The sequence below is a fragment of the Condylura cristata genome, unplaced genomic scaffold (genome assembly GCF_000260355.1).
Source record: "Condylura cristata isolate star-nosed mole 26May11 unplaced genomic scaffold, ConCri1.0 scaffold00032, whole genome shotgun sequence".
Lineage (NCBI taxonomy): Eukaryota > Metazoa > Chordata > Mammalia > Eulipotyphla > Talpidae > Condylura > Condylura cristata.
This window is the reverse complement of record NW_004567133.1, coordinates 17,097,722-17,125,430: the sequence shown is the minus strand read 5'-3', so window position 1 is coordinate 17,125,430 and position 27,709 is coordinate 17,097,722. Positions and strand designations below refer to the sequence as shown.

At 49.9% G+C, this 27,709-nt stretch overlaps 1 protein-coding gene across 12 annotated transcripts in view; it reads left to right on the top strand.

Annotated features, from left to right (window-relative positions):
• Positions 1-27,709, top strand: part of RBFOX1 (RNA binding protein, fox-1 homolog (C. elegans) 1) — a 1,380,973-nt gene that overhangs the window by 1,323,117 nt on the left and 30,147 nt on the right. For all 12 annotated transcript variants that reach the window (XM_012731793.1, XM_012731784.1, XM_004692141.2 and 9 more), the window contains 3 exons: positions 3,413-3,545; positions 11,626-11,665; positions 21,601-21,665. In XM_012731793.1, coding sequence (XP_012587247.1) covers positions 3,413-3,545; positions 11,626-11,665; positions 21,601-21,665 — 238 coding nt within the window. The remainder of the gene's footprint in view (positions 1-3,412; positions 3,546-11,625; positions 11,666-21,600; positions 21,666-27,709) is intronic.

The following is a 27,709-nucleotide window of genomic DNA, read 5'->3' as shown; positions in this document are numbered from 1 at the left end:
TGACAAACAGGCTCTCTCGCATTGAAATTAACCAGTTGTCTGAGTGTCCGAAGGGAGCCAGGTTGTCCCAACCCAGCCACGGGGAGTGAGGGGTCCTCTCATGGGGAGGGGGTCCCTGAGGCACAGCTAGAGAGCAGACAAGTTAGGGATTAGAAGGATTGGAGATGATCTTTCCCTTGCTCGTGGTTGCACGCCATGTACAGCATTCAGAGGCGGTGATGTCAGGGCTGCAAGAGATGCTGTCTGCGCGGTGTGAAGGGAGTGACATGGCTCAGTGGCTTTTCATAGCTGTCACCTGTCTGGGGGACAGGCTGAGCCCTGCTTTACTCCAGAACGAGAAACTGATCTTCGAAGCCTGTCACTAGGCAGCAATAATAGCGAATTTAAGTGAACAGAGGGCTCGGAAGCATTCCAAGTGCAGTGATTTGTCCACACCATCTCCCTTTTCATCAGCCCCACACCTGTCCCGAGGCCTGCCACTGATGGCTGAGAGGCTCGGCTGGCATGGACGTGGCTGTGGTTTGTCTCAGGCCACGAGTGAGCGCCAGCTGGGCTGTCGGTAGCCTGTTTCTCTGCAAATCCCGACAGGACACTTTAGACAGTGGCAGTGAGGACAGTGCTCTGGAAGGTGAGGAGGACGGAGACTACCAATTGATGTCCAGGCACCATCTTAGAGAGCCTACGTCTGCCTCGTGCCAGGCACCTTCAAAATCAATGAGCAGAGCAATGGGGGGAGGAAAGGATGAAAGGAAGAGGCAGGAAACACCCATCAGTCAGGAAGAGTAAAGGGGGCCAGCATCTGGACAGCAGCAGGGAAGAGACACCGAGACCCCACATCCGGGAGAGTCAGGGCTTCGGCGTGGAGCCTCTTCTCCAGGTGTCTGCTGGGAACCTCTTCATTTAGCCTGCAGTGGGAGGGAGGAGATGAAAGCCAGGGCTTGCTGCTGGTCCTCCCGCTGGCCTTTACCGGGACACCCCCCTAGTACGCCCCAGTGGAGGAGGAATTTGGCCGATTCTCCCTGTGACGATGGGTGCAAAATGGGACCCCGGCCCTGCACTGGCAGCGCGGCTCACGCTTACGCCGCGCTCCTGCTCGGCTTCTGTTTCCTGTTCTATCTCAACATCTAAATCCTCCAAGAATTATTGTAAAACCTGCTTGTCGCTGAGAGGGATCTTGTCTGGCTGGCCCTGCCCCAGAGCCAGCAGTAACGAATGGGGCACTATAATTACCGTGTTTGCTCACATAGGCAGCCAGCTGCTCGGCCAGATTGTGAATTTTTCATTTTCCTTATTTCAAAGGCCGAGTGTTCCTATGAAAACTTAATATTTGAACCATGGCAAGATGGCGTCCGAGCCAAAGCAACTCAACTCCCCCGGCCCTGGCGCCGAGATTTCCTGTCTGCCTGCTCCCGGGCCTCCCCAGGGTCGGGACTGGACCCCGTGAATGTGGATAGCTCTCTGCATCTCAGCCACATCAGCTGAAACCTCTTCCTGGCGACGGGGGGAGGGGTGCGGGAGGGCTGCCGAGAGCAAGCTCCCCGCGCACAGCTTGTCTTTAAGAACAGCCACAGAGATTAAAAACAGCGCCATGGCCTTCTCAGCTCAGAGATAAAGTCTTCCGGGACTGACTCTGCCATGCTAGTGTTTTGCCCCCGTGGTGAGGGGAAGGTGGGGCCGGCTCAGGGAGCTGCCTGGCTGCTGGGCCCTGCTGGCCAGGCTGCCCTTCGGTTGAAGGGGTTGGACGCTAGTCGGCCATGGCATGCCATGGCCCGGGGAAACCCCCTTCCCAGCCCTGACCCTTCAACAGATGCCATAGGGGTGCAGGGTGCGGTTCTCAGGCCTTGGGGCTCACTGCCCCCCTGTCTCGGGAAGCAGGAGACCCCCCCCCACCAGTGTCCTTTCTAGCCTTCAACAAAATCACCTGCTACAACCCTCACGGTGGGGGATGGGGGCTGGGGGGGGGAGGAGGTAATGGTGGGGGCTTAGGCTCCCCAAGGTGTTGGGAGGAAGGGTGCCCCTCTCAGCAGTTTGGCTGCAGAGTGGAGACAACTTTAACACAGTCTGAGAAACAGCGCTTGCAGAGGTCAGGCATCCCCAAAAGCGCCCAGGAAAAGTGAGGTGCCTAAGCTAAGTTAAAGGGGCTTTATGCTTCTGTGGTCAAGGACACCTGCCTCCTCCTGCTGCCCAGACCCCAGTGAGAGGCCGGGGAGGGGAGGAGCCCCCCCCCACCCCCCGGAAATGAGGAGGCGGAGGGAGCGGCGAGAAGGGGCAGGGGAGGTTTGCTGGGTCAGGTGTCCGTCCTTCTCTGCCTGCCCTCATTTGCCTTCTGCTCAGGCAGTAAAACCGTCTACTCCCCTGTCCACTGTTAATGACCTGGGGATGAAATCGGGGGGCCTCTGCTGACTGGGGTGGGGAGGCAGAGTCTGCCTCCAGGACCTGGCAGACTCAGCAAAGAATAGGTGCCAAGAAGGCTGACCTGGGGGAGGAGGGGGGTGCACAGCACAGCCCCTGGGCAAAGGCAGCGGTGGACTGGCCAGCTGCATCGGTGCCTGCACCCTGCGTCCCAGGCCTCCTGAGCCTGGACTCCCTGTGACCTGGACAGCATTGCTCTCTGGGCGTGTCCCCAGCAGAGCGCCCCCTCTGGGTCACCACTGGGGTGACACTGCTGGGGCACAGCCGGGAGAACCCGCTGGTGGCGTCCCCAGAGCTGTGGGTTTGAGGTGCGCTCGGTGCAACAAGGGTGATTCCTGGAGACTTCCTGGGTTAGCACCTGCGTGGGTAGGAAGAAGGGCACCCAGAACTCCTGATCGGGGGGTTCAGTGTCAGACCTCATCTCCCTCATAACACTGGCAGCCATTCTGCTGAGCAAACCACACCTCCCAAGTGGAGACTTCCCCCCTCATCCTCCTCTCTGGCTGGCCCAGTGCACTCACTCAGCCATTATAGTGTTTTAAAGCCTTCTCAGTGGTTGGGGGCAGAGGGACCTTGGTAGCAGGCTGTTTGCCATCACCAGGACACTTGGATCCTGGAGCACGGCGCCTCCGTTAGAAACTTAGCAAGGAAAAAAGGTGGGAAGCAAATAAAAATGGGTCGGGGAAGCTGTGAATGTGTCACACTGCTGCAGTTACCCCGAGATAAGCACCGACACCGGGAAGCGTGTTCTGTGTCTGAGCAGCCCATGCAGGTGGGTGTGCTTTCAGTATGCGCCTGCGCATACGCGTGCACACACCTGCTTACACGAGCACGCACACAGGTGTACGGGCGTGTGCGCGGGCGAGCGCGTGGATGCATGCCGCGTGCGACACACGTGTGTGTGTGTGTGCCGGGAAGGAGGCCAGGTGCCCAGCCGGCGCGAGGGGCCTGCGGGGCGGCGCTCGTCTGAAACCTTTGCTCTTTCTCCTATCGCCCGCAGTGCCCGGCTTCCCGTATCCAGCCGCCACCGCCGCGGCCGCCTACCGAGGGGCGCACCTGCGTGGCCGTGGCCGTGCCGTGTACAACACCTTCCGGGCCGCGGCGCCCCCGCCCCCGATCCCGGCCTACGGCGGGTAAGTAGGGGCGGCCGCCGTGGGGCGCGCCGCCCGGCACCCGCCCCCCTTGTTGGCGAGCATGCTGGTCTTGACGCCCCAGAACGGCCCCGCATGCTGCCGGCGCCTGCGGTAACCACCTTGCAGGGTATTGCAAAATGAGTGTCATGTGTGCTGTCTTGCCTGGTGCCTTCAAGCATTCTACGTGTCACATGTTGTTATGGAAATTCTCCTGGAGACTGAATGCCGGAGGACAGAGAGGTGGTGGCAGACGGAGATGTCTTTCTGATGATGCCAAACATCTGGTCGTTAAGGAGGTTGGGTCACTTCTGCACCCTGAATCTGGCCCTCCGTGGACTGAGGGCTTTCGAGCCTAAATTCCCCTAGGGGTGGTCTTGTTCCCCAACCCCAAACCATCTTGCTCTTCAAGGTTTCTGAGCCTTTGGGTAGAAGAGAAAATTAGGCGGGAGACGCAGCAAACATGCTGAATTTGGGGCGATTGAAATGAACCCTTGTTTTTGTCCGATTTTCCAAAATGGCATGTGCCTGTCCCGCAGGCAGACAGCATTGTTCTGTCTGCACGGGGACTTGGATATCTCCAACAGAATCCAAGGAATGGTGGTGAATGCTCAAAACAAAAAGTCCCAGTTGGATAGCATGTGATTCTGACTCCAAAGTGTCCCCTTCTGCCTTCCTGTTAGGGAAACTTCCAGAACATCCCAGCACCCTGAAGCAGGCAGAGTGGGCTGCATCTAAGGCAACAGGCCTCACCAAGGGAGTTGTGTCCTGAGGGGGCTTTTGGGGGGGTCTGAAGTTTTGTTGGTTGTCACAGCGCAGTGGGGACACAGTGTGTGTAGGCGGTAGAAGGTGGGACGCTGCAAGGACTGTCCTGTGACGAGACAGCTCCCCCCACAGAGTTAGCAGGTGCCAGAGAGCTGCTGTGGGGCTCAGCTGTGCCCAGGACAGTGGGGCCTGGCTGACCTGGCAGTGACTGACTGTGTCGCCTGTGGGAAGAATGGGACTGCATTGGGGACCACAGGGAAGGCAGTGTGCAGTGTGAGAGGCTTATAACTCTCTCTTAGGAACCTGACTTAGCCCAGCTTCCGCCATGATACTGATTATAAAGGAAAACCCTGTTGTCACTACCTACTCCCCTCACCCTACCAGGGTAGCACATTCGAAGTATAGAAAAGCAAATGCAGTCAGTGAGATAAAGTTCAGAATGAAAGAAACAAACCCAAAGACACAGCCAGAATGGGAAAATGCAGAAGTAAGACTCATCCCCATCTAGGGCCGAGGGTTCAGTTCTGAACTGCTTGGAGAACAATGGCAAGAAGAAGCTTTGGAGATTTGTAACCTTGAAGATGGCAAATAAGAAACCAGGGTGAAGTTGCCCTCCGCCCTATGTCTGTGACTGGTGACATGGAGAATCATCACCAGTATTTTCAGTCATCTAACCAGCACCGAGCCACCGTGCTCAGCCTGTTACAGGCCCAGAAATGCAGATGTGACAATCTGTGATTCCCAAGGCCTCAGGAAGAGTATGAAGGGAGGAAAAAACCCAGAATACCCCATAGGCTCAGGTAATTCCTAAAGCAAGACTCAGAAGCCACAAATGCAAAATTGAGTTTGTCTGAAAAATCCTTATCTTCGAGATAGTAATAGTAGCTTTTTTCTCTCTATACCTGTAGTATCTCACTGCTCTCCTGAACAGAAAAATAAAGTTCTATAGCTTATTCTCACATGAACAATTTGTTAAAGTCTCAGCATCACCCCCCTACCGTAAAATGGAAATTTGCTAACTTATAATGAACGTGCTCATTGCCAGAAACAACCACGCACAGCTAATAATGCCACATTCGCCAGGGAGCGGCCCCAGCATTCCAAACGGAAAAGCAGTGTGGTTGTGAATGCTTTCGGAGGGGATTGGATTCTACTATTTCAGTGATACTCCTAATCATTTTGCTTAAAATGGCCCATGGTGCCTCTGCGGACAGTATTACGATGGAGTCCTGAAATCTCAAGTCAGTCACTGCCACCTGGTCTCCCGTCAGTGATGGGACAGAGGTCCCCATCTGTTGAACCCTAAGCCTCAGAGTGTACTGGGTTCTACTCTCTAGACGTGTGGGGTGGCGCTGCGTGAATCATACCCAATGAAATCGCCCCCTTGTTAAGTAGTCAAGACACTCAATGGTAGTAAGACCAAGTTCTCAAGAGGTAGGACTGGGAGGAACAGGAGGACAGGGGGTGTGTGCCCCTGTCTATAGCTTCTAGGCTAGTGAGGTGCTGGTTGGAAAAAGGGGGTTAGTGAGAGGCTGGGGGCTTGGCTGGTTAGGAACTGCCTGGTAGACCCTGCCACAATGCAAGCCCGTAGACCCAACATCTCCAATGAGTGTTTCCTGTTGCTCCATCCCCTGGCTTGGGCTGCAGGGGGTTAGCAGGGTGTCAGTCCCTCCTGGAACAGGTAGGAGCAGAGATAGGTTGGAGCCAAGAAGACCCTGGGCTTGGGTTCAGGGAAACAAGGAGCAAAGAGCTTGGGAACCTAACTATTTCCAGGAAGGCATGTTCTCAGGAGTCAGCTGCTCCAGGAAAGTGAGGATTCCCTGTAGCTGCTTGTCTGCAAAGTCACTGGGGGAGATGTCTAGATTTGATGAATGTCTTTGCTCCAGAGGGTTGAGCTTCCACCCGTGACTCAGCCCCTGCCATGGTCCACCACTAACATACACTCAGGACACAACTAAGTGGCCCCTATGGGCTTCTCCCGGTTGGGGCCAGGGGCTCCCCATAGCTAACAATTTGAATAAATGTGATAAGCAATAGGTAAGGTTTTGGGTGTGTGCCCAGGAGTGAGCCCAACTTGGGTGTTCACAGAAGGCTTCCCAAAAGAGAAGAAACAGCAGTCCAATCGTTTCCTAAATTGTCATTTGAAGATCTCCCTGCTGCTCCCCTCCACCCCGCTGTCCCCATTTTTTCTAAGATGTCACTTAGCAGACTGCACTTATTAAGGAAGAAATTTATTTTTCTCTTTTCTCATTGGCACCAAGTGGAGACATAGCTAACTGCCACCTAAATCTGTTTGTCATGACAAATTCCCATGTGAATATAATGTGTGTCTGAAATGCCAGCCCACAGTGTGGCCTTCGCCCACCCTCATGGGGGCCTCCACACTTGCCCCTAAGCCCCAGGTGAGCCTTGGAAGGACGCAGCACCAGTGCCCTGGGGGGCGGGGCAGGGAGGTACTCCCAAGGATGCCTTCCCCCCCCCTTCTTTTATTGATTTGGTTTTTCTCCACCTTCTGAAAGATCTGAAGTCCCTCTCAGCAACGAAAGCACTTGGCTTGGGGGAGTCGCTAGTTTCTTCTTTCTCAAATAGCTAAGTAGGACACTCACACCCAATTGCTCCTTTTGAGGCTGAGGGGAGCTCTGTGTGGGGAGATCATGGAGTAAGTGGGAAGCCTTAACCTGAGCCCACCAGCTTCCCACCAGTGGTCAACAGTGAGTAAGAATGACTCACTGAAGTGAGTCCCAAGGCTAACGTCTACGCCATCATGGGGTTGTTCCAATCCTATAGACACGTGGATTATGGGGCATTGAGTTCAGCCCTCACTTTCTCTTATTCCCCACAGTAACTGACTTAATCTCTACAGTTACAGTTGCCTTAATGGGAGAGTGAAGACAGTTCCTGTCTCTGGCGGGCTGATAGTAGATGCTATACAGGGAAACCCTTGGAAGATCACAGCTTGGCGAGGTCGTCCCATGACCGAGTGGCAAGGATTGCAGTGGCTGGTGTTGAGGCTGATACAGTCACTGACCATTTTATCAGCTGCTCACACTTTCCTCTTCAAGGCCCCCTTTGTCTTGTGCTGACCATGTAGGCAAAGCCTGTATCTCTCCCTCCCTGCCCCCCTTACCCCTCTCCACTGGGAGCCATCCACAGGTCACAGTCCTCCCTCCCCTATAAGCCACAGTGCGGGTTTTGGACGGAGAGACTTCAGTCATTTATGGAATGTGTAGATGGCAAATATCAAGTAGTGAATAGTCTCCCCAGGAGCTGTGTAGACCAGATGTCACACATGCCCTTGAAACTCATTCCTTGGACTCAGTTTTGATAATGCAGCCAATGTCCTACCTGTCTGAGACTCAAAGGGAGTCATGGGGTCTTTGTCACCCCAAAGCGCTTGCAGGCTGCTGAGCTGAGCATGGAGGCTTCAGAGACATACCCACCCACTCAGCACAACATGGGGTGTCAGAGGACGCCAGCTAAGCCTCACCAAGTTCTTTCATTATCCAACAGCCTCTACCAGACACCAGTGTGCAGCAGGCACCTGTGTGGGGGTGCAATGGGGTCTCTACCTGGCACCCCAGGAGATTTAAAGCATGATGATTTTTCTAAGTTCAGTGTTCCACCTCAGCCAGAAGGTTCTGGTCTTGGTTGTCAAGGTATCTGAGCAAGAGGCTCCTTTTCTCAGGTCATTAGTTGTGGCACAGTCTGCAGTCTCCTCAGTTACCTGGGGATTATCTCCAGGAGACTCTGCCCCTTTGGGTTTAGAAGAGAGAAGGCAGGGAAACTCTTGGGGCAGCCAGCGTGAGAAGGAACCGCACGAGGTCCCTGGGGGGTGGGTGGGGGGCTCCCAGTAGGCCTGAGCCCGCCTCTGACCCAGCCGCAGGCATGTTTAGCTTCAGTAGCTAAACATCTACACCTCAGCCTGTGTTAGCTGAAGCGAGGATCTTTGTAATGTTGGGGATCTCATTGTAATGTTGGGAACCCATATCAGCGCCCCTTCCCAGAACACCTTCCAGACATCTAACTTTTTAATTTTTTGCTTTCATTTTCGGTGTGAATTCTTGTCCGATGACTCAGCCAGTTTCCAAATGTGACCTCTTATGTTTAAAAACACCGCTTAAGTGAGTACATTTATACACACACATCCTAAATCAACTGGTCTTAAATTTTGAGTGGCTGAGGGGTGTCATACTTAGATGTTGGTTAAGCTAGTTAACCTATTAAAACTACGTACATCTCCCCAGGAAAATGTTCATTATATACACACATATGCAATTCTATACAAATGCAAGGGATTCGTGGGCCCTGTTACTCCCTGTTCAAAAAAAGCTAGATTTAAACAATTAAAATCTTCAGTTAAAATTTTCCCACTGCAAGGGGTGGTAAGGGAGAGCAGTTTTAAATATCCTTTCTTTCAAAAATATAATTGTGGTTGGGATGCATTATGTTACACGGCCAGGTAAACTAATTTGCTGTAGTGCAGTCATTCCTGCTTGATGCATCCAGATCTTTAACTACTGTTATTACCTTTCTAAGAAAATGAGATGTGCATTTGCATTATATCCTTGCAAAAGCACACTGCAGGCCCAACCTGACTGACAAGCAACACAGTTCCCTCGGAGTGCCTGGACAGATACCTTTGCATTACAGTCAGGCTGCACCTGGCTAGTGCACACGACAGCAACTCCCTCCTCTTTGCCCAGCTGGTGGGGAAGTGAACCACGGCCGCACTGGATATTGGCCCCGTCCACATTCCCGGTATTCTTTTTAAAGATTGATTTATTTATGCATACAGAACTGGGGTACAGGCCAGAGATGTGGGGTGGAGAGCAGAACAGGTGCATCCACTGAAATCCACTGCTGAGGGGAGCAGCGGGGAGACAGGAGGGGTCTGCTGTACCCTGTGGGTCACTCCCTGGCTGGGGATCGAACTGGTGCTGCAGTGGCTGCAGCCAGCTTCATAGTGCTGAGACTTAACCCTTTGCACAGCCAGGCAGGCCTGATTCTTGCTATTTAAATTCACCCTTTCATCAGGCTTTAAAAGGTGTTTGGGGCCCTCCCTAGTGGTGCAGCAGGTTAAAGCACAGCACTGCAAAGCTGGCCACAGCTGCTTTAGCACAAGTTTGGTTTCTGGCTAGGGAGGTGGCCCACAGGGTGCAGCAGATGGTCTCGCCCGCTGCTCCCCTCAGCAGTGTACTTCGTCGATCTGCCTGTTCTGCTCCCCACTCTGTCTCTGGTGAAGCCTCTCACCGCCCCTGCCCCTCTGGCCTGTACCCCAGTTCTGTATGCATAAGTAAATACATCTTTAAAAACAAACAAACAGCTTTTGGCTTTATTCTTGGACATGCCATTAAAAAGCTCATCAGCTCCCATTCAGAGCAGGACCTTGGCGGCTGACCGGCCGTTGTCTCAGAGTAGACTCATGTGTGGGCGAGGCTGTGCCCTAAGGACCCGGGTCCTTAACCCTAGCCCGGTGACACGAGCGTCACCCTTCACTGGTTACAGTCTCCAGGCCAGTGGGGCACCAGCCATGGGTGACACCAGCCCTCCGGGAGTGCGGCTGCAGACTCCCTAAGCTGGAGCCCAGCGGACACCCGTGGTCGTGGGGGAGGTCGTGAGGGAGAATCCCCGGCCAGCGGGCGCGGCTGCCTTCTGCCTGGGCTTAGGGCTTCCCTGCCTGGGAGGTGCTGTTGGGATCCCTGGCCCCTTTGCATCCAAATGAAAACAACCCTGCCCACTCCCAGGGGAAACCCCTGCCGTGTTTTTAAAGAGAGGGGTCTTGGGGGCTAGTGGGTTTATGCTGACGAGCTCTGAGAAGACCACAGCCGCGTTCTCCAGCAAACCAGTGTCACTGCTGCGTGTGCGTGTGGCGTGTGCTGCGTGTCCCCGGCTCAACATGCTTGGCTTATCTGTGGGTCCGCTCTGCCCCCCAACCCTGCTGGGACCCTTTGGCATCAGTGCTGTTTGTGTTTGCTCTCCTGCACCCTTCCTGGGGGGTCTCCCTTCCTTGGTGCTTTGCCAGAACCACAAATCGCCTGTGAACTCCCAGGGGCGGGGGACGGGGGCCGTCATCAGGAAGGTTGATAATAAACTACCACCCCTGGGACACACCGTTGTTACAGTCAGGCGCCCTGTGGTCCCGGGGCTGCAGGGCCTCTCCTGCGATCCACTTTATTGCTTAGGAAGTTTGTCAGTTTGCTGTGGTCATAGAGTGGGGGACTTCTCTGCGTAAAGGTTTCGCTCAGGGAATACCAAGAAACTTCTGGAAAGGTGCAGGGCCATTTTCCTGCCTCCTATGAAGCCCCTTGTCCCAGGGAGGAGGACGATATGCGGTGACCCGGACATCGGTGAGGCCAGACAGGTTCAATCCCCACGAGGGGCCTACCGAGTCTGGACAGGATTCATGTGATGCAACATAGGTGTGCACACAGGTGTGACCTGCACACACACATGAAGCACACAGGTGTGTGCGCACATAGATGTGCGCAGAGACACACAAAGCACGGGTGTGTGCACACATACATGCAACACGACATTGTACATGTGTGTGCACAGCGACAGGCACACACAATGCACATATACACGCATGGAGAAACACCTCTCGTGGTGCATGCGTGCTGTGCGCGTCTGTGCACGTGTGTTCACGTGAGCACAGTAGTGTGTGCCCATGTGTGTCCACACGCACACAAGCAATGCACACATACAAACACCCCCTATGTGTGTGCACACGCTTAAACACACACACACACCCATAAGATTAGAGACGTTCTCCTCCATCTACATTTGCCGAAAAGGAATTACTCAGAATCGCCAACTGCCCTGCTGCGGCAGGTGTAGAGAGGACGCAGCCCTGGTATGGTCTGGGCTGTCCGACTCCCCCGGGGGTTCGGCTCCCACCCCCAGTGAAAGTGCTCCACCTGTTGTCCCTACTTTAGCGAACATGTCTCTTAAGCAGGTGATCTTTTGGGGGTGCTGGGAGAGCGGTGTGCTTTGAGTGCAGTCTGCCCCCCATTATCTGTGTCGGCCACTGAGAATGAGCCTCTGCCCGCTGCATGTCTGTGCCTCCCTCGCCGAGGAGGGGGTGTCTGGCACCGAACTGGCACCACCATGCCCTGGCTGTGAGTCAACACCGCCCCCCCTAATTTTCTCAGTCTGCTCCACTGCTGTGCTCTCCGACCTCCTTAACCAGTGTGGACACGCCTCGGTTCCTGTGTTCTGGATCTCGTGAGCAGACTAACTCCACCAGTGCAGGGCTGGTGTGTGTGCATGGGGAAATGCACTAATATGGATGTTTTTCTCTGTGTGTGCACCCTTGCAGTGTTGTTTACCAGGATGGATTTTATGGTGCAGACATCTATGTAAGTATCATTAATGTGCACGCCATCCTTGTTTCCTCCCCGAGCCATTCCGTCTACAAGTTTGCTGCAAAGCTCTCTACTCCACCCTCTTCCTGGGCAGTGGGGAAGCTCCCTGACCGACTTCAGAAGAAAAGCAGACACCCTCCCTCCTGAGAAAAAATGGCCTTTCTCTAATGTTAAACTAAAGACTGCCCCGAAAAGAGAATTCTCTGAAGTTCTCAGTAAGGGCTGTGTTTTCAATGTACTATTTAACACCTATAGGTGTCAGCTGGAGAGGTAAAGGATATTTTCATGGCTTACATTCTCTTATAAAATACGTTTAATCGTTTATCACAACCGTAGAATGATTTCGTCCTCCTTCGTCTCTCCCCCAAGCCTCCTCCCTCCCCCATGTCTCTCTCTCTGTCTCCCTCTCTGTCTCGTTCTGATGACTTTAGCAACAGCTATCTCCTAACATAATGTATACCAGCGGGAGCCTTCAACCCTCATTTCCTTCAACCTCCTCATTCTCTGCATTCCCTAAAACCAGTTACCTGCCTCAGAGTAGTTTGTTAAATGGAAGCACTTTATTTAACTTCTCATTTTTAGAACAGAGTAGGATGTCTGTCATCACCAGGACCTCAGCACTCACCTGGGCTGATCGCGAAGTAGTTGTGTTCCCACTGTTATTTTAGCAGCGATGTTGTGAAAATAGCTCAGAATAAACAGAATTTAAATTAAACGAGCAGGATTGGGGCGTTCCTAAATTATACATATTTTTTATTACAAGTGACCTCAAGAAAGTTCAGTGGAATCATATTTGTCACTTTATAGACTGGATAACAAAGAAAAATGAAACCGTATTTCTGATGAAATTGATGCCATTTACTAGAAAATGGGAGAGACACTGGTTATTTAACTTTCCTCCTTTGGAATTTCAAATAATTACAATTTTGAGACATAGTATTAATCTCCATCAATGATGGACCTAGCTGGTTCTATTATTATGGCAACAAGTACATTTATTATCATCTGCAGGGATTGTTCCATCACAAAACGAGGGAACGGCTTCAGCGTCCTCGATTTCCCCAGTGAACAGCCGATTTCCTTACTTGGGTAACATGGGCTGCCCCTTCTCGTGCCCTCTGCTCGGCACTTTCGCTTCACATCGTTTTAAATATCGAAGCACCCAGCGCTGGCCCACACCCTCAGAAAATCAGTCAGCTAGAGGTCTGGCAGCCCCGGGGGACCCTGGCTGAAGGTTGCACCGGGAGAGGGTAGGACTGTTGCAGGCAAGTGAGTTAGGGCTTTTAAAGAGGGTGAGAAGAGAGGCGATGCACAATCGGGAGAAAGAGAAGAAATAGACTTCCCCAGCCCCCACTAAACAATGGGGTGTCTCCAAGGCTAGCTGCAGAGAGACGCAGGTAACATCAGCTACTGTGTCTTCTGTCTGCGACTCCATCCCTTGGGTTGCGAAATGACAGGGCTCATCGGAACGAGGGTGTTTCAGGTGGGTCCCGTTTGCTCGCCTCATAGATGCTGGAGGAGCAGGAAGTAGAAGCCACCCACGGCTGGAGCGTCTCAGGGCTCACCAAAGCCCCAGGACGCCTGAGTTCCAACAGAGGGTTGAAACTCAGTAAGGGGCGGGAGGTGCGCCCCAGACTGAGGTCAAGTGGGGATGCCCCCCCCAGGAAGACTGCAAAAAGCCCTAGTGTTCCTGACTCCTTACAAGTTTCAGGCTCCCACAGAGTCGTCATATTGGGGCAAAGACCAGGCTCTCAGGGCTGCTGTAGGGGTGACCTGGGAAGGGCACCCCGGCCAGTGCTTCTGAAAGTCTGTGCTACTGAGGTTTCCAGAACAGTCGCTCTCACCCTTTTCAAGGTGTCCTTAGACAGACAAGAGAGTCGCACCATCTCCCCACGGACCATCTGAGAATGGCAGTGGGATTTTGCAGGAGACGGCTTCAAACACCCGAGGGGCCAGAGAGCTGAGCAGAGGCGCCAGCTTTGCGTTGGTCACCCAGCGTGTGTGTGGTAGCCAGGACCTTGCAGACCTTCAGGATACATTGCTCTGTGGAAGATGCCGGCTTCAGGCCCTGGCTGCCAGGAGGCTGTGTCTGTGGAGATAGCGAGCTCGACTTCATCACTGCAGCAAAACAGAGCTTGTCCATGGTGCTCAGTGGATGAGGGTCAGGAAGGACGTGAGTATCGGCTGAGCATGAGAGCACCCAGCCTGGAAGGCTGCTACCCCTGCCTCCTTGGGAGAGGCTGTTTCTGATGCATAGAAAGATCCTTGGTGCTTTGGTTTTTAAAGAAATGATGATTGCGGAGGTTTATAGCAAAGCAGGCAGGTTAGATTTCACTTCGAGGAAGTTTCTGACTTGCTTCTTCCATCTCATTCACATCGTGCATAGGAAATAGGACGAGGGTGTGAGGGGCTCGGTCAGCTCTTGCAGGCTTATCTCAGCGATGGTGATGATAATTTATTTGTTATTTTATTGGACAGAGGAGCAAGTGTCTCTGTTGGGGTGCTTCCCCGTCCCACCTTGTAGTGGAGCAGAGCCCCTCAGCAGCAACTACCATAGCACACAGCAGTGACCCCCAGAGCGCCTTTCTTCCCCTGCCCTTAGTAGCCTGTGTGAGCCAAGGTCTTTGCCTTCCTCCCACTGGCTCTCTGAGCCCTCAGGCATTTCTCCAAACCCAGACACCTGCAGGGTCCCTGCACCTGGGGAAACAGGCCCTCCCACCTGGAGCCCCTTCAGCTCTGCAGGAGAGAGAAGGGCCAGTGGGAAGGTTGGAAAGACCAGAGGACCCGGCACTGCTGGGGGCGGGCCTGTGAGGAGCCACAGAGCACAGTAAAGTGAAACCAGTGATGCAGGTGTGTGCTGAGCAGAGAGCAGTCCTCCTGTCGGGGAGCTGAGCCCTGAGCAGACTCTGCCCCCCACCACCTGGCCCTGGCTCGCCCAGGGTGGGTGTCCCTTGGCACATGTGACGCAGGGTGTCCCCAGTAAAGTAGGGGAGTAGGAAGAGTCATCTGCAGACCCCTTTTACCTGAGGACATGATGCACACACACACGCATGCTCACCCACATTGCAACAGCTAGGAATTTCATTTATGTCACTAGCATATCAAATGTACAAGATCACTATTAGCGCTTAGAGGAGCACTTTCTAAAAATAGTTTAATTCCAAAGGGAATCAAGTTAAAAGGAGACATAGTAGCGGTGACGCTGGATGATGTGCAAAGCTCAAAGTTCCCTGGACCTACAAAGCAACCTGTTCCGCCCAGGGGCGAGGCTCCAGGTCCCGTGAAGCCAGGATGGATCCAGGAGCTGAAAATGAATGTCGTGGATCTGAACTTCACTGACACGTTTGTCTCCGCCCACTGAGGCAGAAATCAAAAGATGCTATTGAAAATGGACAGAAGAAAATTATAGAATAAAGCTGTAAAAGAGACGCTGGCAGGAGATGGCGAGTTGTGGACACAGGGGAGGAAGGGAGAGTGGGAGTGAGGTGCTGATGTGAGCCATCGCCCTTGGTGAGGAAAGTCCAAGCTTCCTAACGTGAGTGTGGCCCTGAGAGCCCAGCAAATAGGTCTTGATAGGCCTCCAGTGCATTTTTACGTCTCTATCCTTCCACTCGTTGTAACTCTGTATAACAAGTTTCTGGTTGACACCATGGCTAAGCACAATTATTTCTGAATTCCTGTCTCGCTGCCACCGATGGATCCTAGAACACAGAGTTGTCCTCATTTCACCAATGTCTGCGCTTCGTAAGACATCGAGAGGTGTCGGGAGCTTTGCAACACAGGAAGCTGGCAAAGCAGACAGCCTCCAAATAAAACCCCAGGTCCTTATCTGGAGACCCCGGTCTCCGCGTGGCCCTCTGTGAACCAGCTTTGCATGGCCAGGTAGCCCAGGGCCAGGCACCCGAGAATTGAGCACATACCATGTGTGAGACAGGACCCTCAGCCTCCCGCCCCGCTGTCTGTGTCTGTCCCCGCTGCCCGCCTTTAACAGGAATCAGTGCTTATTTCTCCACCGCCCTTTCCGACAAAGACACTGCTCCTCAGAAAAGAGATAAAGTAATGGACATCTCCGCTGATACTGGGGGTTTGCTGCAGAGCGCAAGGCTGGAGCCCGGAACCCGCAGAATAGCAGTGCTCCCCTGGCTGGGCTTTGGGAAATGCAGGGGAAGGAAGGAGAGGAGAGAGGGTCACTGTGAGCGTGACCGCCAGCGGTGGGCAGACTCCCGGGCACCATGGCCACAGGAAGTAATGAGCAAAGGGATCGGGGCGAGTAGGGAGAGTGTGCAAGAGGGGAGAGAGAATGCAGTGGAATTCTGATAGACTTAGTGCACATGTTTAAAATTTAGCTTAAAGAGGAAGACTATGGTTAAGTAAAACTCAACTAAACAAGAGCCATATCAGATAGATGGATGGGTGCGTGGGTGGGTGGATGGGTGGATAGTCCTTTATATTATACAAAGGTATTATAAAGCCATATATATGCACATGCATCCATGCCTAGGCATGGATGCATATAAAACCTTTTGGAGGTAGGTCCTGAAATCCTTCACGGGTTCAGCTGCCTTTATTTCCACCCCGGAACTGGAAGATTTCGCTTCAGAATACAGTCTTCCATGTTGAAGATTAGCCTCGCCCATGGTTATCTCTCCCTGTCAAAACTTGTTCCCCCTGCTATCCTGGGCTCTACAGGACCTCATCCTTGCGACAGCAGGTGGCTGACACACAGACCAGCTCTAGCCTTTCTTGACACCTGTGCACATGCGTGCTCACACACGCTCACACAGTCGTTCGGGTCATCTGTCTCCCAAATAGCTTTGGCAGCTTCCATGTGATACATTACCCAGAAAATGCAATTGTGCTCTTAGTTGTTCATTGAAATTAAATTCAAAAAATGAAAGTGTTGATAGCTATAGTTGTAACTCGGCTGTCACTGCAATTGTTTCAACAATTAGGATGAAAATGAAATCCTCAGGGACTCCAGAGAATGAGTCAGGGATCAGGACATTTGAAACAGTTCGCTTCACCTATTGGCATAGACTTAGCAATGTAAGAAGCCATGAAAATACCCTTTTCTTTGAAACACAGGTCTAACACAGCCCTCCTGGATATGCTCTCGCCTCGCCTCTGCTGCTCTTGCAGATATTTGCAGCTAATAAGGTTTGGTGCTGTCTCTTCCCCTTTTGGCCAGCCGGGACACTCTTGGGTCTTCGGGAAGTAAGAGAAGCAAACTTGTAAATGAATCGCTCGGGAATTTCTGTCTGACTTATGCATTTTCTTTTCTTTATTTCATTTGTACATTGAAAACATTACATTTCTGTTTCCTTATAGAGTAGTGTATCAAGAGCCTGTGTATGGCAATAAATTGCTACAGGTATGAAATCCCGACTGGGGAAAGCTCATCACTGCGATTGTGGGTTGCGGTGAAAATCTACTAACAAGATACTGTCGGGGCGGGGAGATGTTTTCTAACAGAGAAAGAGGGAAGACTTAACTGAATTTTCCAGTTTTGATGAGAATTCTACGAGCATAGACCTGGCCTCCCTTAAATGTCCCCTTTCTCTTCTGAGAATCCACCGATTGGGTGAGGACTGTTCCTTGGCACGCTGTCAACAGCCTCCAGCTGTTCCAGGTCACCACCATCAAGACAGAGGTGTGGCTGGCTGGCCTTTTTTTTTCTTTTTTTGGCTTAAGAGGAACTCAATTTATATAAGGTCATGAATAGAATAACAGGGTTCCACTGAATCAGTTGTCCAGGTGACGTGTTAGTAGGTTTCCAGGGCCTGCAGGAATGGTTAAAATCAAGCGCCCTGCACCTCAGGAGCTGCCTCATAGCTTCCCTGACACCTTGTTTCATGGTAACTTCTTGTACTTTTATTTCACACCTATTGCTGTAGCTTTCAACCCTACTTCTCACTACTGAAGCAAATGAAAGAATTTGTAGGAAGACTGAAAGCCAGCACTGGCTCGTGGCTGGGCCAGTCTCCAAATTTGGCCCGTAACCTCCATTAAAGTGTCAAATACAACAAAAGACGAGTGCAGCACTGAGGATGAGCACAGGAGGGTTTATTACAAGGATTTTCCTATAACTTGCAATTCTCATTTTTGTTCAAGATTAAGGTCTATTAAGAAAGTTCTTTTTTTTTTTTCCCAATCTGTGAGGATTCATCAAGTTCCAAAGAAGAAATTGAATACCAAAGTGGAAGATTTGGACCTAGGAAGGGACAAAATATTTAAAATGTAAACATTCCTGAGAACAACTTTTATTTTCAAATTTCCAGAAAACTGGACTTCTTTGTTTACCCTTCAAAACCAGATGCATGCAGAGTACAGATGAAATAGGAGTCATCCTTGATACTCCTTGCAGTTTCTTCCCTTGCAACTATCCTCCTCAATGACCACGTGGGAAAAGGTTAAAGTACACAGCCACACACAGGCACCCGCCCCTGGGTCCACACCTAGCAAGACCTCGACCTCTCCCAACGGAAAGAGGTCATGGTCCCGGAAATCCATCACATGTCACTCCGCAGTGCTCACACTGGGGACACGTGTGCGCTCAGGGAGGAGGTCCTCCTGTGACACCACACGGCACATCACTTCCACCTCTCCCCAAATAAGCCACACGTCTGGGTATTAGATGTCTGTTAGACAAAAACACCCTTTAAAGTAAGGACATGGTGGCCCTGTACATCTGCTGCCAGTGGCGAGCCCTGGCAGTGCTCACCCGCATGGCCTTAGGGTGCCCCTAGATGGAGTCGCCATTGTGTTTTTAACTCAGCCTCCCCAGCCCCTTGGTCATGGGCACGTCCCTCTCCTTTCCCATCACAGTGAAGACCCCGCCTCCAGCACAACCTTGACAAGGTGCTTGGAGCACAGGAGCTCCACCCAGGCAGGCTCAGAGAGCCTCACAGAGCAAATGCTTCCCACCCCTGAGCTGGTTTCTTGCACGGCCACACTGGGTGTGAGGCCCGTCCATCACGGCCATTTAAAATTGATCTTTTTTTAAAATAATAAAGTAGCGTTTCTATTTTTCCATTCAACATATGAAAAGTGTAATCTGCAAAGGGGGGTGTGGAACACTTGGGCTGGCCTCCCATCTGCTCTTCAAAGTCTGACATCACTGTGATTCTGTCCTGAGGGCTAGGAGGACCCCGGAGCTGGGTTTGGTGACAGCTAATGGGAGTGCACACTCCTTCTTCAGCCATCACCACAGAACCTTGCAGAAGCTCTGGCTATGCTCAGTGAGCTGTAAAATATGGAACAATAAAATTGATTAGAGTCACCTGTTAGAAAGGCAAATTAAAGCAATTTGTATTTTTTTGATCATTTTACAGTGTGTGCACACATACACCAGTTAATACATAACTCTGTTACCCTAATATGGGTTCACGCAGGCTAGCAGGAGGACAAAGCCCAGGCAGAGCTGTGAAGCTATCCCCCCACCTAATCCCTTCCCCCCAGTTATCCCATAGATCAGGGGCCTCTTAGAGATGTATTGTCCAGCTCAATTGCTGCCAGTCCCCTGTGGCTAGTTACATTTAAATTCAAATGAGCTTGAATTAAATAAATTAAAATTTCAGTTTATTGTACAAGCACACCTGAAGTGTCTCCCCTATGCTGAGTGGCTGCCTCTCAGAGGTGCTGGTCAAGAACATTTCCATTATGATCAAAAGATGTCCAGAAAGGCAAACTCTGAGCAAGGTCAAAAACTCACCCCTAGCTCGAAGACCAGCAAACTATGACCTTGACTCTTGAATTCTTGAAACAGAGATGTTTGTAAGCAAATTGCTGCATAGCTAGGACTAGTGTGGAGGGCACTCACTGATGGTGCCTGCTTCACCCCGAAACTCTGCTCATTTTCTCGAAATGGCCAGCTCACATGCACATACAGAGAGGCTGGGTCTTCCCCTGAAGCTCAGGTGATAAGAACATCTGTTGTACAGGGAGATCCCAGGGGTCCAGGCATCCATTTTATGTTCACACGAGATCATTTTTTTCCACTTACCAAGCATCTACCCCCTTCCATTGATGGAAACTATTGCAGAACTGGGGGAGTTGTTAGTCTAAAGAAAGGGACATACAAGAGAGAACATTGTTAGAAATCTTTGCTGAGGCCAAATTCACAGTCACAGAATCACGAGGGATTTACATGGCACTTGAGGTAAATATCTTTGCACTCACTAGTCGCAGCTAGAGCCTCGGGCCAATCAGCTAGCGAGAATCAGCCCTCCCCACCTCATTAAGGTGGTCTTACTGTACATGCCTGCACACCTGGGCCTTTTAGGGTGCCTCCTAAAGTTAAGGGGAAGGGCCAGCAGAGGAAAGAGGGGTTCTAGAAACCTGGCGACCTGGTTTCCCCTGGCCCGTCACTCTGCATCCCGAGCTGGGTGCCGGGCTCACACCTGCTCGGCTTTTGCAAATCCTCAGCTCCAGGAAGGAGCCTGCTCCTAATTAGATAACACAGTGTCTGCAGCACCAGGTGGTGGCTCATTAGAACGCTAAGACCTCCTTTTTCAACTTGCACATTGTTTTTCAAGGAAAGCTTTTTAGTATACATATATATACACACACACCCAGGCTCCAAGTTACTGGTGATTATCTGTCAGCAGTCTTGGATGTGTCTTCTCTGGGACTGATGCAAAGAACAAAATCCTTTAAGGATAAACTAGATTGTTCCTGTTGCTTTGTTAACAGAGCAGAATTATTCTGAAAGCTGGATGTGACTGGAAGGTAGAAATACATCATGGAGGACAACTTGCCGCATTCTGAAAGATGCTTCAGCAGCCCCGTTTCCAGCTCTCTTCTACCCTATGACCTGCTTTCCCCTACACATGAGAACAGGCTGTCCCAGATCTGTGACCTTATTGTCATAACCTTACTGACACTGAGTCTTGACCAACTTGCCCTCTGACACACTATTCTGAGACACCCCTTCTGGTGAGGGTGACGACGCAGCCCTCAGAGGATTATGGGACTGCGCGTTATAATTAGAGCCTGAACAGCCCCTGTGTTATCAGCGGAGAGTGGATCCTGTTTGTTAATTGTGCTGAGATGGTTCCACCGTGCTGGGTGTATGGCTGTGGTCGACTGAGCAGGAAGCTCTGTTATTTTCACAGTTTGATAATCAATGCTTCACTAAACACAATTCCTTTTGAATATGCCCATTTGCTTGTCCACTGCTTAATTGAACAATTGCAATTACTGGTACATACAACTAAATGTTAATTTTTTTCAGATTTTTTTCTCTCTTAATGATCTTATTTACAAATTAGAAGACTTTATCATATTTTCCACACCAAATTCCCCTTCTGAACCAGGGTGGTATCTTTAGCTAATAATAGGACTTTTAGAAAGCATTCCCCACTCTGGTTTTACGTAATGATGCACCATTTAGAAAGCGGAAGCAGTCTTCTTTTACTGTTAGAGGTTAAACTCCATAGCAAGAGGCAACTGATGTGATGGTTCCTTTTTAATAAATAAAAAGGTAAGACAGGAGGGCTTTCATTGACCTATGTTTGGAAGTGATCAATGACTGTTTCCATAAAATGTAAGTTAATAGCTAATGCATAAAAGCAAAGCAGAACCCTTTCGAAAAATCTGGAAAGTTCAGCAAAGTACACGAAGTGTTGAAATAATCACCGTAATCCTCCGGCCGAGACAATCACTATTAACATGTCTGTCGATGTCTTCGAGGGGAATCTGGGGTGTCCCTTTGGGAAGCGCTTGAGGCTGCTAACCTTTAACATGGGCTGGGGCCAGTTCAGCACCCGCCTTCCTGGCCAGCGCCCACCGCCCCTTCACACTAAGCTTCCATTAACCTCCACTTCAGCCTGGGAGACGTGGGTCACCGCTGCCCCGAGGCCCCATGGCTGGGGAGCCTGAGCTGGCGGCCGGCACCCCGCACCCCTAAGCGCGTTCTCCTTGTGTTGCAGGGTGGCTACGCTGCTTACCGCTACGCCCAGCCTACCCCTGCCACTGCGGCTGCCTACAGCGACAGGTAAGCCCTGCTCGTGCCCGACAACTCCTCGGAGATAACTTAGCTGGTGGGAGCAGAGGTTCTCGTCTGGTCTTGGTGCAAATGCATGAGCGCCGGAGAGGCAGCACCCGAACATTCAGGTCCCCTGGGGAAGGTCAACCCGGGCCCACGCAGAGAAAGAGAAGCGGCGAAGGCCGCGCCCTGCGTGTGGTCCAGCTCTCGGCCAGTCCCGCACGGCTGCCTGCGCGCGCACTCGCCCTGCACGACCGCTCGGCCTCTCGGTGAGGCCGTGTGCAAAGATCTGTAGGACAAACCAGAAGCTGACCCGCAGGTTAACGCCACTCATTTCCTTCTTTGACCGTTTGCCCCGCCCCGCCTCCCCACAAGCATTCCCTCCATTGCATTTTTAAAATTCAAAACCAAGGGCTACTGAGTACACCCGGCCTTCCTGAGGAGAACCGTTCTTTTTGGCAGCACCCAGTGTCCAGTCTAGAACAGAAGCGCGGATGGGCAGTGCGCTCCACCCCTGGAGGCTGGCCGTGGGGGGGGGGGGGAGGGGTCGCAGAGTGAGCCTAAGACATGCAGGATGGAAGTTAGTGCTGGGGGCTTCGGGGGAGGTGGAGGAGCTCTGTCACCCATCACCCCGACCGAACAGATGACTGGGTTCCTGAAATGGCAAGCCGCAGCTATTTTCTCTAGGTGCCTTGAAAAAGAAAGCGTGTGTTTCCATATTGAATGCGACTCTTGGCTCTGTTTTCTGGGGACACGAATGTGAATGTTTGGAAGCTCTGCATGTACAAATGTCACTGAGGATGCTTATTTTTGGTGATGACTCCTTTGATTTAAAAATATGTCCCATGAATAAAACAGCACTGGGAGCAATTTGCATGTGTGGCTGAGGCATGCTGGGCCAGACAGGTAAGCGGGGCGATGTGTCTGACTCCTGAACAGGGTGTGTTAGCAGTCACTGGGCTCTTCTCTGGCCTGCTGTGATTCAGCTCCTATCTCGGTTTGCTGTGGTGTGCTTTCTCTGCGATTCCATTCCATTTCTCACAAGATGTGTTAGCTCATTATAGCCGCAGAATTCTACTGAGGTACAATCAAGCAAAATAAATCTCTGAACCCTAAAAGCTGTAACTTTGAAAAACCCGTGCATCAACTTGTAATGAATGACTCTTTGAGAAGAGAGAATGGAGGTCTGCTGTCTGGTTTCCGCACAGGTATTATGACTCTTTTGCTATAAACAGCCACCACCCATCCTCAAGGCTAGAAGAAGCCTCCAGAGAAATTCCAACCATTGTTATGATGAGTGCTAAATCCATCAATTATCCAGTTAACCCATCAGCAGTTGCCAAAATGTGTTTTATGTAAGATGCTGCCTTCAGTAAACTCTGACACTAGCTTAAGGAATCAGCGAGGGTCAATAAGGCTAATAAAAATGATGCCAATCTTGAATCAGCCTGCAAATGAAAAGTCTTAATGCGATTGAATCCTGCACACAGCAGATTCTCAAAGTATCAATTGTAACGCAGTTCATCTGCAACCCTTAATTATTTTTATGAAAATATCTCTAGATGCTAAATTCTCAAACACCCACTTTGTGTATAATTATAATCATAGTAACTTTAGCCTGCTGTATAATTACGAGAATCTTAAATGGATTTATTTCTTTGGATTTTTATCTTCCCTCTCAGGATAAGTACATCTAGCTTCAAGTTGAAAAAAGGTTAATTACCAAGATGTAATTTAAATTGCTTTCTTCAATAAGACTCATCTACAAATTTCAAAAAAATAAAAATAAACAATGTTTAATACTATTCTTAGATACAATTACTTGAGAATCTGGCCATCTCTGTTTGTGTTCCTCTAAAAATGAAGTTAGAAATTCTGCTGCATTTTGGGGTGCCATACGTGCAACTATATGTACAAAATCTGTCATTTGAATATTATTATGATTTCTCATAGGCAGCATGCCCTGCTGAAAAATTACTCTCATTCTTGGATTGCTAAATCTTGAGCAATTCTGCAATTCCCACATCAGTAGAATAGTTTCAGCTGAAGGAACCATCTAAATATCCTTGTGTCCATGTAATTGGCCTCTTGCTATTCATTAAAGAAATTTGCACTTTCCTTCTTCCTGGTTGCCGTGGAAATTGATGACTAGCTCTCCTTAGTTTTATTATAAACAAGTTACATGCCACCTCTGAAATTATTGCATTGAGATAAATGTAGTAATAGATGAATTACCAGAAAGCAATCTTTAAAATGACACTTCTGGCTTGATTTATAAGGCTTATTTATGAAATGGTGGTCCTCCCTTTTATTTTTGGAAAGCAGCTATAGAAAAGGCAGACCTTTTTATGGAAGATGCATATTTGGGGGGAAACGCGAAATTATTGGCAGAGTCTTTCAGTCTAGATCAAAGATGCCAAATCTCTAGAATTTGTCCTAGGGTATTGCACTAGCACACTGTGGTAACAGCAGTGAGGCAGTGTTAGTTGCTCTCCTCTAGAAGGCAGGCAGGTTAACAAGGACAAAGACTTCTTGACCCAAAGAAGCTCCTTCACAGTAGCAAGCAAAACGAGCAGGCGTGAGATTGGGCGATACTCCTTGGTCGTCATCAGCTTGCTCAGAAGAGAAACTGCAGCAAACTCTCCTTGTGCTCGTGAGATTTACTCTTCAGATGTCTTGAAAATGAGAAGACTTTGATGTCCCTAGTTGGTAGAATTTTACCTTTTCTCGGCACAAATTGAGACCTCATCAAATGAACGATCCAGGGACCTTTGGAAAACACTGAACTCCAGTGACTTCAGGATTGTCCAAAAGGTCCTCGATGGGCACCCACTTCTCGGTTAAGGGAACACACGCTGATTATCTCGGCACGTCCTGAGACCTGCCGAAGGCCGACCTCCGGAATGAAGACCATCTGGTGTGGACAGAGATTTGCCCCCAAGAAAAAGACCTGACTGGACTAGGTCATTCCATAGTCCCGCCGAAGAGGGTCATGGGACTAGGCAAACATCTTTGCTTGGCCCTTAGGAAGCCTTTGGTAAGCACTTGACCTCACCCGACCTTTTTGTTTGATCTCACTTTGATTTCTGGAAAGCCAACCGTCCAGACTCTCCGAGGAGGTTGTTTTCTGAGCTTGAGCCAACCAAAGCATGGCAGGGGCGACGGTCATGTGGTCATTGCATGCTCCTTGGCGTGGCTGATGTGTCCGTGATGCGTTCTGGTTGGACAGGTCCATCCTCACAATAGCTGGGTGAATGGCTTGCTTGAACTAAGCCTGGGGGCAGGCTTCTATTTCTTGACTGGCTCTTGGTTTCTCTGTGTATTATGACTTGGTCCTTGTTGCATCCTTGAGTAGCCACACTGGGAGGTGGGGAGGTCGGACGATCCTCTGTGTCATGGATTGTCCCACAGATCTGGGGGGACATATGTGTGATGTGTACATAGCTTTGAGAAGAACATCATCTCACCAGAAAGGCAGACATCTGTCATGCTCGTCCTGCTCGCTCAACATCCCAGCACCTGATAACTGTGCATGAGAACGTCCTCCCACCTCAGGGCAAGGGAGAACTAGACCAGCTGGGGGAGAAGGGGACACAGAGAGGTCACTTGGAAACCTCCTCACAGCTCGGTTACCAGGGACCACTTCTTCCTTCACGCAAGATGTGCATTTCCTTTAAAGATCCCTGTAAATCAGCGGCAGTAGCTCAATTGCAGTCCCAATCTCCCAGATGACAGAGAGAGAGGCCAGCAGCAGAGTTGTGTTTGCTTTATTTTTCTGTGCCTTGTTTGGCTGTTAGATGGCTTCAAGTTTTATTGACCAGGTAGTATTAGAATGTACCATATGAAACTGACATTTTTTGCAAGACAAAAATGATAGAATGTTGGCAATTTCATATGACTCAACTTAAGAAGCCATATTATCAATTATCTTGCTCTCTGCATTTGAAACATACATGTATATGCCTATAGTTATGTGCCGTGTGTACATATATTTATATATATGTGTGTATATATATGTGTGAAGATATATGTATATACATATATGTATGTGTATATATATAGAGAAATATATATACAGCACACACATACACCTGTGCCTCAGGATAGGAACTCACAAAGGACTGATGAGTGTATCTGGGAAAGGCTTAATTGAAGGAGGCAGATTCAAGAGTATAGGCACATAGGCACTCACAGCTTCAGCTGGGACATCTCTTATGTCTGAAATTATCACCTATGAATACAAAATTCTATTTCAGAGAAATGAATATGCGTAGCTCTTTTTAAGCAGGCATATCTTTGGAGTCATCTTTGGTGAAGTTGGTATACTCTTAATTCAAAATTACATAGATAGATAGATAGGCAGACCAATAGAAATATGCATAGATGATCAATAAATCTGTACATAGACATGCAGATGATTATAGATGAATGGAAAGAAGAGAGGGAAAGAGGATAGGAAGGAGGGAGAGAGAAGGAAAAAGTGAAAAAAAAGGGAAAGGAGGAAGGGATTGTTATGAAAGGGAGGGGAGAAGAGAGGAGAGACAATACGATCTTTCCTAACATACGATCTTTTCCTAAGTCTAACTACAGGAACTAGAACTAAATCCCTATACACAACTTCAGCTGCCCTTTCACTGAAAAGGTAAAAAGGGATTTGTGTTGATTTGTGTCAGTGCAGTTTCTGCCTATGTATTTTAGGACTTTTACTTTGTGGCAGAGATTAAATATACAGAAATGCTGTTGTTAAAATAAGGTTAAGATTTACATTTAAAATGATAGACCATTTTATTTGGAGTCCTTCACAAATGGCATAGCGTGAACATGGAGGACTGGCCTGCCTCTCCTGCATAAGTGTGTCCCCAGTAGAAATCAGTTCACATTTAAGGTTTTCTTTTTAGTTTTTAGAGAAATGTTAATTTAAAAACTATTGTTGTATTGTAGAGACTTAACAATTTTACTTTTTTCTGGCTGTGAGAGAGAAAACAGAAGCAGACAGAGGAGGGAAAGCTCATTGTTTCCCCTGTTCCTCTTACCTCCATAAGGGCTGACGCTGTTTCTGGTTGAAAAGCAGACAGAAGTTCCTGAATCTGGTCTTGGCAGTTGAGCAAGGAGAGGTGCTAGGCTCCTGCCCCAGGCCCGTGCTAACTCCTGGGCCAGGGCAAGACCCAGGGCCACTGCTGGTGACCTCCTTACTGGAGTGTTATGATCATCAACTCCCTTTTCCAGGGGAACATTCAGACTTTTTCCAGGCTTATTTTCATATGCTGTTTAAGCCTTTGTGTTATGAAATGACAACAGTAGACAATGGTAATTGTTCTTTTTTTTTTTTTTTTTAAATACAATTTCGGATTTGGCAAAATAAAAGTGGGCAACTCTTTTTTTTCTTTTTTTTTTTGGCATAAAAGAACTAGGGTGTAGCCGGAGGTGCAGGGGGTGAGAGGATTCACCAGAGACAGAGTGGGGAACAGAACAGGCAGATCTACTAAAATTCACTGCTGAGGGGAGCAGTGGGGAGACAAGAGAGGTTTTCTGTGGCCTGTGGGTCGCGCCCTGGGAAGGTCTCGAACTCAGGCCATAGTGGTGATAGCACTGAGATATAACCCCTCAGCCACCCAGGAGGAAAGTGGGCAACTCTTGTGCTGGATGCCTATTTTACTCTGTTGACATTATCCAGCTCTTTGGAGAGCTCCACTTTTGCGAAAACAGATCAAGAGCATCACAGAGCTTGGTGATTCAAAACACGGTGTTCTCAGAGGGACAGGGAGCTGAGGGATCCATCCCAGGGAGGCTGGAGCCCTGTGTCCTCTCCCCCATTGAGATGAGGGTCCTGGGCATGAGGCAGTCACTTTAGATTCCTCCTCCAACCTCTTGGTTCAAAACAAGGCAGTGAACAGTAGTTACAACTCCGTGCCCTTTTTGATAGTGATTTGTGAATTTTTTGTTTTTTATCTTTTCTGCCACTTTACCTCATCCTGATGAGCTCAGCAGGGTTCCACAATTTTAACAGTGATGCTCTGTCAACTTGTAATAAAATGCAGCAGGATTGCCTTATT